Raw genomic sequence first — 12,717 nt, forward strand, 5'->3', positions numbered from 1 at the left:
TTGTATAGGATGTCTTTGTATGCTGTAGCGTTACAGTTTCCCTTCACTGGAACTAAGAGGCCCAAACCTGTTCCAGCATGACAATGCCGCTGTGCACAAAGTGAGCTCCATGAAGACACGGTTTAACAACATTGGACTGGAAGAACTTGAGTGTCCTACAACGAGCCCTGACCTCAACCCCTCTGAACACCTTTGGGATGAATTGAAACATCATTGACTGCAACATCAGTCCAACATCGTCCAAAATCAGTGCCTGACCTCATTAATGCTCTAGTGGTTGAATGAGCACCAATCCTCACAGCCATGTTCCAAAATCTAGTGGAAACCCTTCCCAGAAGAGTGGAGGGTATTACAACAACAAAGAGGGGACTAAATCTGGAATGGTGGAATGGAATGTTCAAAAAGCACATGTGGGGGTGATGATCAGGTGTCCACAAACTTTTGGCCATATAGTGTATGATTTGTCCACGTGACTGAAAACGTATCAGTAGTTGTCTAATGCTATAAAAACACAAGTTTATAGGACTATGGCATAAGGTGAGTTGCAGAAGCCATTTGTTTTCATTTGGAGCTGGTGAGCAACGGGAGGTTGAGTCACCACTGGCAGAACAAAATGGGCGGGGCGAGCAACACACAAAACTGTGCAAATGACACACAGTGAGACAACAAAGTGTGAAGATGCAGAGAGGGAAAACCACCGGTAATGCTCCAACAAAAAAGCTTAGCCTGAGGGTGCCTGCTTTCATGTGTGTGTGTTAGAGTGTGTTACCCCAAGGCGAGTGTGTGCCGTTGGTCCGCTCCTGTGCCGCTGTTGGGACTGAGCTATTGGCTTTCAGCTCACGGTTCAGAAACTCAGCCACCTGCGACTGGCTGCTAACGGAGACATGGGGTTGCCGGCGAGATTGATAGGCAGGTCCTTTGCGTGTCTGTCGGCCACGCCCCTCTTTCTTGATTGGCTGAGTCAGCTGGATCCCATCCAGCAATCCACTAGCGGTGGCGCGAGCTATTACTTCCTGTGGCGTCACTTTTGGATCGGGCTGTAGAGGAGAATCATGTGTAAAACTACAGTAGGTGTGTAGTCAATTACACATTAAGCACCACATTCTTGAGGCCAATTCACACAACTTAATGAACAATGAAGTTGATTATTTTTCTATAACAGCACATTCCGAAATGTTATACCACAGCAATTTTCCAGAAACATGTCATGCTGTTTAACAGTTTATAGTTCCATTATATATGCTCAAACGTCTGCGAGACAACCTAGTTTCTGTTATCACTTATGGTTATAAAAGTTATTGAAGTTAATAAGACAATTATTGTCATGTTTCCAAGAAACTGCGAAACACAAAGTCCTCTGTCCCAAAGACTTTCCTGTGGTTCATAACGTACTCTTACACAGCACTGACACTGGAGACTCCTTCCATAAACCGTAAATACAACAACGTATACAACGTAATCAATACGACAACCTACTGTATTAGAACGCGTGCATTAACATAAACCTGCGATTTGAATTACAGCCAGGTCTACAGTCATAGCTGCTGTTCTAGAAGATTCTGACCAATCAGATGCGCGTTTTAAACTTTGCTTATAATTTGTGTCTGTAGTGTAAAAGAAATTTCACTCTGTGCATCGGCCATTTTGCAAAAACGCTAACTGTTGTGGTTTCTGAAGGTCCTGTCCCTGACGTAATGTTGAAGGCTGTGACTGTCAAGTGCAAACGTCTCCAGCGTTCCGCGCTTCATTTCTCGGTGGCTTTAGCACATCAGGTATTTTATAGTCTCCCTGTATGAACACACTGCTCACACTGATAGTACACAAAGCACATCACTTAAGATGCTAATTAGAATTGTCTAATCTTTACATGAATCCTGCTGTGTGTGTGTGTGTTTGTGTACCCTGCTGGATCACCTGCTGTCTCAGCAGAAATCTACCCACAAAGTGTGAATAATTCAATCTTTCTTAGAGAGTGTGTCCACATGTCTATGTGTGTGTGTTAGGGTCGTGATGTCTTGCCATGCTGATGCTAACTCGGAAAGACAAGGGAGCGATGAAATATTTAATATCCTCCCTTATGTCCTTCTTCTCGCTCTCTCGTTTATTTCCTTATTTGCTTTCCTTCTCTCACCATAAAATAAAAACCAGTCAGTTATATATATTTGCCAAAAATAGCCAAAACACAGCCATTACCTACACACACAAATCGTGAAAACATGAAACTTGTGAATTCGAGCTTTTAGGATGGAAAGGCTAACACTCACTGTTCAAGTGGTTAAGTCATGAAAACTCAGTTGCTAGATATAGAGAATGTGTAAAATAATAAAAAGTTAATGACAGAGAACTGTGATTTAGCTAGCTAGTATATAGCCATTAGTCTTGGATTCCAGACAATGTAAAGTTGTAGTGCCAGTGGAAACAAGACACAAATATCAGAAATATTAACATTTCACTCAGATGTGTTTGGCAAATCACTTAAAATATAAAAGGATATAACTTAAAATACCACTGAAATTACACTTAGCATCAAACGCTATCTAAATCTATGAGTTTTACTATACAAACATAAACATAAACATGCATTAGAACTATCAAAACCTCTGAAATAACAAATACAGTTTGTATTGAATCTTCTCAGTAACACAGTGAACACGACACTATTTAAATACACAATTCAGTTCCTACTCAAAGTACAACACTAGATACTAGAACTGCTGAAGGATTCTGATTAACAGAGAATCTCAAATCTGTTTGTGTTTGTCCAAGCACACTGAGTAATTACGCCTTTAAAAAGTATATACTTTTCACAATTAAACTACACAAATAAAACTTTACCCAATAAACTGAATGCTTAGCGCCTATACAGTCCTCTCAAAAAGCACACCCCAATTGCCATTTTCTCAACCAGATCTCTATATCTCTTATGATACAGCTAGCTAGTTAATTTAGCTATCTAAATAACTTCAATAAATCATCTACATCTAACAAAATGGTGTAATTCTTAAATTCATAAATTAATATTTTCTTGATCAAAACAATAGCTAATTATGCCTGACAGTTAGGAAATGCTCACACAGGTGTTAGCTACAAGCTATTACTATTATTAGTATTAGTTAACAATAGTTCATCATTCTGGATAATTGGGAAATGGCTACACAGTTGTTAGCTACTTAGTGACAAAGCTCCCAAACACATCCCTGCCCACAAAAAAACAAACAAACAAAAATATGCTATAATGTAAAATATTTTACTAGCTATCTAAATAAAATCTATATCCAACAAAATTTTCTGTTGTAAAATAACATGTTCATGGTTAACACCATAGCTATGCTGGCACAATTGTTTGGTACAAGCTATTAGGATTTTCATGAAGTGCCCAAACATCCCTTGCTACAAAAACATGCTACAAAATGAAAGATTTTTCTTAAGTTTTAGATAACTCTTGTTTGAAGTTACCTCATGATAGACAACACTGTCCATTTAACAAAGTTAACATCAACTAACTTGCTAATCATAGCTTCTCAAAAATGAGCTACATCCATATTAACAAAGTAACTGAAAATGTACATAAGCAGGCAGTGCCCAGTTTGCCTGTGCTAAAACTTCAAAAGCAAAGGAAAATACAAAAAATATTGAACTACTTCAATAAAGTTATCTACATCCAACAAAACTTTGGTAAAATTACTGCTGTAAATTAACATTTCAAACGCTGTCAAAACAGTTCTAATCATGCCTAACAATTCAGAAGTGCCCACATAGTTGTTAGCTACAAGCTATTGCCTTTGTGATGAAGCTCCTAAACATCCCTACCCACAAAAGAAAAATGCTATAGAGTAAAACATTTTACTAGCACAGGCTTTAGCTAACTCTTGCTACAAAAAAAATTGTAGCTAGTTAAAAAAAAATGTGTCCAAATTACACCAAAGTCATCCAGTGTAAGCTTGGCATTAGCGCAGACATAAGTGGAATCCTAGAAATGGCGTGCCATGGAAATTTCTAGAAGTTGACAGATTTTATTACTCTACTTTGGAGAATTAGACCCATCCTCCTCTCCATTTGTGTAGTAAAGTCCATTTTATTGGCCTCAGATGCAGACTGCGGGATGCACTATAAAGCTCTCTACTGTATGCTATGGTTAAGCGGGAACATAGATTCTGGAGAGAGAAACAGCAGCCGGTAAAATTTCCAACTTGCGCCTAATTGCAATTTTATGAGCCATTTTTAAGTGCGCCACAATAATCTTTATTACTGTGCTTTACAGCAGAATGTGTTTGAGAATGTGAGATAAAGCAGCCATTAAATTGCTTTGATTACATTTTCAGGTGCATCAATGTGGAAATGAATGTGATTGATGTGCGCAATATGATAGCGACACTCACATTACACACATGAAAAAAACCGTGAAACATATAAGCGAAGAGTCAGAATGATGTACAGGTGCAATATTTCAGCATTTGAAGTTTTAGCTTTTGAAGACTTAGCGTTTGGTGTGGTTGCTGCTTTTCAGTGATTCCTGAAAAGGGCTTTGTACCTTTTAGAAATCTGTCCCATTCTACAATGCTGAATCTTTACATTTTGCAATTCTCCAATGCTGATCCATGAGAAAAAATTCATTCTGCAACACAATATAAAACATTTCCCATTCTGCCATGCTATTGCATCAGTTTTATCCATTTTGCCTTGCGAATTCAATAAATCTTCCTAATTCGCCATGCTAATAGCTCAAATGTTTTTTTCCCATTTTGCTATGCTAGTCCATTAATTATGCGCATTTGGTCATGTTAAACTAAACTATTAATATTAACCAGCCATTAATATTTCCCATTTTGCATTGCTAATTCATCACATTTTCTTATTTTGCCATGCTACCCCATTAATTGTCCCTATTTGGTCATGTTAAAGCATTAAAATGACCTATTTTGCATTGCTAATTCATCACATTTTCCCATTTTCCAATGCTAGTTCATTACTTATGCCCATTTTGTAATGTTAAACCAACCTCTTAATTTTAACCAGCCATTAATATTTCCCATTTTGCATTGCTAATTCGTCACAGTTTCTCATTTTGCCATGCTAGACCATTATTTAGGCCCATTTGGCCATGTTAAACCAACAAAACTTCCCATGTTGCATTGCTAATTCAGCACATTTTTCCATTTTGCTATGCTAGGCCATTATTTAGGCCCATTTGGCCATGTTAAACCAACAAAACATCCCATTTTTACATACTAATTCATCACATTTTCACATTTTCCCATACTAGTGCATTAATTATCCACATTTGGTCATGTTAGTCCAACAAAATTTCCCATTTTGCATTATAAGTGACACTTTTCCATGTTGCCAAACTAATCCATTAAATTAGTTTAAACTAATTAAACTAATCCATTTCACAATTTTTCATTATACTTCCCAATTGTGCTAAGATTATCCTTCACATTTTCTCATTTTGTCATGTTAATACATGAAATTTTCCCATTTTGCCATGCAAATCTAAAAAATCGTCTTATTTTGCCATGCTAATCCATCACATTCTCCAATATTGCCATGCTAATGTATCAATTTTTCCCATTTTTCCAAAATAATATCTTCAATGGGATTTTCCCATGGTGCCATGCTGATCCATTAAACTTCCCAATGGGAAACCTGTAACACATGAATTTTGGTGAATGGCTGCTCAGTGAATATTGTTCCATTCTAGTGAATTCAGATTTGTGCACAAGCCTGAACCATCTCAAGCTCTGTGCATGGACTGCCTCAGTTTGTTTTGGATAACAGAGGCTGCCGATTAAATGGCAATGTGTGTGTTCATACCACTTCAGAAATACTTAATTTAGAAGAGGACCACTTTTCAGTCTGAGAGAACCGTCTGTGGAAACTTCAAATGTTGTGTGTGTGTGTGTGTGTGTGTGTGTGTAGGTTTTTCTCTTAGACTGTGTTGCTCTCCCTTTCTGTTTATCCTTATTTCTCCCTCTCTAATCCTGTTCAATGTTCTCATTTTCTTTCTCTCTTTCTTTCCACCTGTCTGTCTCTCTTTATTTCTGTGCTCCACTGCATTCGTTTCGTTCTCAATACAAACCTTTTTCTGAATCCCTGCAGTGTTAATCACATCTTTAGCCTTTTCATCAGAGAGAATTTTAACAGTCTGGAGTTAAATCTCTCACAGGACTGATAAAAGATTCAATCAGATCTCTAATTTTCCATAAAAATTGATGAGACTCAGTTCAGGTTTGTTGTTGGATCTCATTTATTTTAAGATTAAAACAAACCAAACTGTTACTGACTGTAATTTACTAAGTATTATAAGTATTATAAAACCCCCACCCCCACCCCCAAAGTCAATACTTTATAGAGCCACCCTTTGCTGCAATTACAGCTAAAATTCTCTTGGGGTATGTCTCTATTAGCTTAGCACATCTAACCACTGGGATTTTTGCCTATTTTTCAAGGCAAAACTGCTCTAACTCCTTCAAGTTAGATGGACTGTGTTGGTGTACAGCAATTTTCAAGTCATTTCACATATTCCCAATTGGATTGAAGTCTGGACTTTGACTTGGCCATTCAGGGACATTTGAATGTTTCCCATTAAACCAGTCCAGTGTAGCTTTAGTAGCATGTTAAGGGTCACTGTCCGGCTGGAAGTTGAACCTCTATCCTAGTCTCAAATCTCTGGCAGACTGAAAGAGATTTTCCTCAAGAATTTCCCTGTATTTATTGCCATCCATCTTTCCTTCAAACCTGACCAGTTTTCCAGTCCCTACCTATGAAAAGCATCCCCACAACATAATGCTTCCACCACCATGCTTCCCTGTGGGAATTGTGTGTTGTGTTTGTGCCACACATAGCGTTTCCCGTGATGTTCAAAAAGTTACATTTTAGTCTAATCTAATCAGAGAACCTTCTTCCATGTGTTTGGGGAGTCTGCCACATGCTGTTTGGCAACCTCCAAATGTGTTTTTTTTTTTTCTTTTTTTCTTTTCTTTTCTGGTCAGTCTTCCATAAAGCCCCACTCTGTGGATTGTACAGCTTAAAGTGGTTCTATGAACAGATACTCCCATCACCACTGTGGATCTTTACAGCTTCTTCAATGTTATCTTTGGTGTGTTTATTGAATCTCTGATTAATGCCCTCTTTGCCCTGTCTGTGAGTTTTGGTAGGCGGCCTTGTTAGGTTTATAGTGATGCTATAGTCTTTCCATTTTGTTGTAATGGATTTAATGGTGCTCCGTAGGATGTTCAAAGTTTGGGATATTTTCCCCCATACTACTTCAACAATTTGGACTATTTTGTTAGGTCCATTACGTTAAGTCCAACTAAAAATCCATTTTAATTCCAGGTTGTAATGCATAAAACAGGAACAACACCAAGGTGGGTAAATACTTTTGTAAGGCACTGTACACGCTGTTTTAGGAAAATAAACAACAGGATGGTGTGATAAAGCCCAAGGTGAAGCAATTTGTCAACAATAACAGTTTTGTATTTATTAAACAACACTGCATTGTACTATATTTCATTTATAGTGACCTTTAGTGAACAACCGCGAAACATTAGTTTCTGTTATTACTTACGTTATACAGTAGCTATGAACTGTTTTTTCTCTTGAAGTAAATAAGACAAATTAATTAGTCAAATCTTTCTCCATGTTAACAAATTTAGTTACAGCTGTACCTCTGACTGTTACAAAGTGCTTCCACTTACTGTTCCACTGTTACACTGTTACAAAGACACTTCCAGACTCCTTCCAAGAATGCTAAATAAATGCTTCCTCACAGAAAACATCATTTTTTAAATTATATTTATGTTGAGTGTCTGCCATACAAGTGCCTAAGTTGTTACTACAGAAACAAGAACAAGTGCATTAATATGAACCTGTGATTGGAATTATTGCTGACACTACTGTCAAAGCTGCTATTATAGAAAATTTATCAACACCTTCTGAGCAAATAAGCAGTCCTTAAAGCCACATACAAATAGCTGCATGTGACTTGTTTTTAAATTAAAGCCATAAATTTTAAGTGACCCGATTTTTTTCTGTTTATAATCACTAACCCCTTGTGCATGACTTTAATGGCAAATGACTTCTAAAGAAACTTTTGAAGTTAATAGCTAATAGTTAATTCATGTTAATGTAAATTATGTTAATTGCCTGGAATATACAACTGAGAACTGTGCTACTCAGCCCCCATCTCCCCTGATGCCCCGTGATCAAGACTTTTAGGTATGTAAGTGCAGGATTCAACAGTGTGCAGTGTGTGTGTGTGTGTGTGTGTGTGTGTGTGTGTGTGTGTATGATGATTGTAAGAAAACCTGGGATGTGAGAACAGCTAAGAAGCAGCCGTTACTCTGATCAGAAGCTTCAAGCCTGAAAAAGTCAGCCTTCTTTTCTCCATTGCCATCCTCTTTATAACAACACAGGAGAGATGGGTTTCTGAGCCTGACACACACACACACACACACAGGAGAGAATGTACAAATTTAGTAGGACCATATACAGCGTTAGGAAGAGTCTCTCTCTCTCTCTCTCTCTCTCTCTCTCTCTCTCTCACACACACACACACACACACACATACACAGAGAGGAGAGAATGTACAAATTTAGTAGAACCATATACAGCGTTAGGAAGAGTCTGTCTCTCTCTCATACACACAAATACACAAATTTAGAGGAACCATATACAATGGTACACACACACACACACACACTTATACAGTGAAGAATTTACACACTTAAAGGGGTCATGTACAATGATAAGCAAACACGAACACACAAAATCATGCTTGAATGCATACATAGTAGAAAAGTCACACAACAGACACAGGAATCATCAATAATCGAAACACATCAGCCATAAGTATTAGCATATATATAGCTTTTTCTAAATCACACACAGCTTGATAAAATTAGAGGTCTGGGATTGAGAGTACACAGGAAACACACTGAGACACCAACACATACTTAAAAGGCTGTAGTTTGGAGTTGTCGTGCTCTGTGAGTGTGAGAGCGCTCTTCACTACTTCCTCGTTCTCCGCTGGAAGTGAGGAACAGGTGGAATACACCACGACTCGCACTTTAGGAACTGGAAATAATATTGGAAAAAAAAAAAAGACATTTGCGTGATACACAAAATTGTAAATGTTTGCTCATGAAGTACCAGTGAAACAGTAGGGAGTAGTATTAAACAGGAAAGGCATAGTGAAACTTATATGATGCCACAACACTCTTGAATCCTCTGATTGATTGAATTCTGATTGGTCAGAAAAAAACAACCCAGCATCAAGCTTAGTCTCCTTCATGTTCATGACAAGATTAATCCCTGAAATCCCTGAAAGCTCTTACACTGTGGAAACAGGAAGTCAGGGCAGGAACTTGTTCAAGAACTGTCGTCATTCAAGAGACTTGTGGAACTCTGTTTCCTCAGAAGGTTCCAGATCTTTGGTGAAAATGCGCTAAGAAATAAAGCAGCAGCATCTTTTGAGAGGCTGGTATTGAATCAAAGTTGACAAATTACTTTGCTATTTGTGTGTGCTATTTAACACCAATGAAAAATGTGTCTTTTAGTAATTGTTCAGAGAGGAGGGACAACAATGATGGCTACTGAGACAGCGTCTTCAAAAAGAGTTCAACCTCCTATTCATTTGTCAAGGAAGGAAGAATTGATTTTGTGGACGTACTTTGACTCATGAGCAAGTGGATTTATTATGACATTTACTGGACAAAACCTCATGTATATACACCGATGAGCCATAACATTAAAAACACCTGACTAATATTGTGTAGGTCCCCCTTGTGTCACCAAAACAGCTCATTACCTGTCGAGACCTGGACTCCGCAAGACCTCTGAAGGTGTGCTGTGGCATCTGGCACAAAGACGTTAGCAGCAGATCCTTAAAGTCCTGTAAGTTGCGAGGTGGGACCTCCATGGATCGGACTTGTCTGTCCAGCACATCCCACATATGCTCGATTGAACTGAAGGCAGGGAGCATTATCTGCTGAAAGAGGCCACTGCCATTAGGGAATACTGTTGCCATGAAGGGGTGTACTTGGTTTTCATCACTGTTTAGGTAGGTGGTACGTGTCAAAGTAACATTCACATGAATGCCAGGACCCAAGGTTTCCCAGCAGAACATCACACTGCTTTTGCCGGCATGCCTTCTTCCCATGGGGCATCCTGGTGCCATCTTTTCCCCAGGCTAGCGATGCCTCTCCCGGCCTTCACATGATGTAAAACAAAAAATGATTCATCAGATCCGGCCACCTTTTTCTATTGGTCCATGGTCCAGTTCTGATGCTCACATGCCCACTGTAGGCACTCAGCACGGGCACTCTGACCAGTCTGTGGCTACACATCCCTATAAGCAGCAAAGTGTTCTGACATCTTTCTATCAAAGCCAGCATGAACTTTTTCAGAAATTTGTGTAGCTCTTCTGTGGGATTAGACCAGACGGGGTAGCCTTCACTCCCCTCATACATCAATGAGCCTTGGGCACCCATGACCCTGTCGTCAGTTCACCGGTTGTCCTTCCTTGGATCACTTTTTGTAGATACTAACCACTGCATACTGGGAACACGCCACAAGACCTGTGCTTTAGAGATGATCTGACCCAGTCGTCCTGCCATCACAATTTGGCCCTCGTCAAAGCTGCTCAGATCCTTACGCTTGCCAATTTTTTCTTGCTCAACTATCATCAACTTTGAGAACTGACTGTTTACTTGCTGCCTAATATATCCCACCCCTTGACAGGTTCCACTGTAATGAGATAATCAATGATATTCACTTCACCTGTCAGTGGTTTTAATGTTATGGCTGATCGGTGTAAATCTCAGTGTAATTATACCAGAAGTATCTGTGGTATACACAGTTTTAATGCACACCTTCCAGCCAGTCTGAATCGAGTATTCAGACAGACCATGGTATGTCATGTGGACGTAAATACACAAATGGTTGGGCTATGCCCCACCTGCCCCTATGGATGAGCTGCCAATGACTAGAGGACTGCTTTATTAACACCACTGTTTCGGGCTCACCTTGACAGTTTCGTGAGTATTTTCCAGAAAAACCACCAATGCATAATACTGAACAATGAATAAGGAATCCTTTCTCTGCAAAGCCAGCAGAATTTGCTTCAGTCATTGATTTATCTGTCCACTGATACGTCCCTGAAGCAGAGATTCAGTGAGAGGCCACTGACAGACTTCAATATAAACTAAACCTCTAAGACTCAGTTCCCTAGCACTAAACCAATCTTCTATCCTTCTTATCAGCATTTTTATGTGAGTTTGGATTTCCAGCACTTACAGTACATATCTGAAAAAAAGCTACAGTCTCAATCTAAAGGATAATTGTTAATCATAGTTAATCATAATCTTTAATCGAATATAGAACACTAGTGTTTTAATGCAGGCCTAAATCTTAAAAATGTTTAAGGATTGGATTTGATAGCAGAATACAAATTATACATTATGTTATAGGGAAATGATTTTTCAGGGTGGTAACAGTAACACAATCATCTTTACACTATCCTGTCATTGATTATTTTTGCTATAACATCATGGCCTGAAATGGTTTATTCTTTACGTAATGTCCATCTTAACAAAATGGACACGAGATAAAAATTGTGTCCTCTTTTGAAATGTTAGTGTGGTACTGATGCTTATACATTTTAAATATTTTAATCATGACTATCTATCTATCTGTCTATGAAATCTATTAAATATATAACACACACACAGAGAATGTATGTAAACATTCAAATTGTGAAAATCATTAGGTTTCAAAGTTTACAGTTTAAAGATAATTAAAAGGTTTATTCATCTCTTTCCATCAGATAGAAATTGAGCTTTTGATTTAGGTGCACAGGAAGGGTTTAATTAAGCTATCAGGTGGATTGATAAATGATTTTTAAGATGCATGTAAACATAGCTATTGTGTGTGTCTGTGTGTGTGTGTGTGTGTGTGTGGACATTCCACATGGCTACAAGAAAAATTCTGCTGATGCTGCGTCTTCTTGGGTGTGTATGCGCGTGCACACATACATACAGACACAAACACACTGCAGCAGTAGAGCGAGTCTGACTCTCTACTCATTGGCTGAAATTGATCAGCACCTGCTTGTTAATTAACAGCACTTTAACGAGCTGCATGGGGGAACAGAGAGACCTGAGAGCTGTACATTCGATAACACTCTGACTAACAAGACACACACACACACACACACTTTCTCTCTCTCTCTCTCTCTCTCTCAGGATTATCCTGTTCTCTAGAGACGTGAGGTTGTTATGTAGCACATCAAACAAAATGTGAGCACAGAATAATGAAATTGAAGAAGAGGCAGAGAGACAGAGAGAGAGTGAGAGACAGTGAGTATCATTGGTGTGTTATAAAGCTTCATTACAGTTCTTCAAATCAATTTTTAGGTCAATGCAAACTTCCAATTAAACTTCCTTTCCCAGTAGTTAACAGTTAATTGAATATGGTACACACACATACTCACAGTGGAGGGCCTGATGAAGGTCTCGCTTCTGCTCGGCGACGAGTGTGTGTAGTCTGGACTGCGAGACAGAGCCCTGGGACAGATCCCGCAGCAGCTCTTTGTCTGAAACACACACACACACACACACACACACACACACACATTAATGTCAATATACATCTGTATACCTACAGTGAAATTAGGCATGTGCTGATTATACAATACTACAGAGCTACCTATTATACAAT

At 38.7% G+C, this 12,717-nt stretch overlaps 1 protein-coding gene across 4 annotated transcripts in view; it reads right to left on the reverse strand.

The window, feature by feature from the left end:
* Nucleotides 1-12,717, reverse strand: part of LOC128623128 (putative methyltransferase NSUN7) — a 67,209-nt gene that overhangs the window by 811 nt on the left and 53,681 nt on the right. For all 4 annotated transcript variants that reach the window (XM_053650022.1, XM_053650017.1, XM_053650027.1 and 1 more), the window contains 4 exons: nucleotides 12,491-12,592; nucleotides 8,955-9,075; nucleotides 8,307-8,433; nucleotides 770-1,037 (listed from right to left, as the gene is read on the reverse strand). In XM_053650022.1, coding sequence (XP_053505997.1) covers nucleotides 770-1,037; nucleotides 8,307-8,433; nucleotides 8,955-9,075; nucleotides 12,491-12,592 — 618 coding nt within the window. The remainder of the gene's footprint in view (nucleotides 1-769; nucleotides 1,038-8,306; nucleotides 8,434-8,954; nucleotides 9,076-12,490; nucleotides 12,593-12,717) is intronic.

Source organism: Ictalurus furcatus, chromosome 2 (genome assembly GCF_023375685.1).
Source record: "Ictalurus furcatus strain D&B chromosome 2, Billie_1.0, whole genome shotgun sequence".
NCBI lineage: Eukaryota > Metazoa > Chordata > Actinopteri > Siluriformes > Ictaluridae > Ictalurus > Ictalurus furcatus.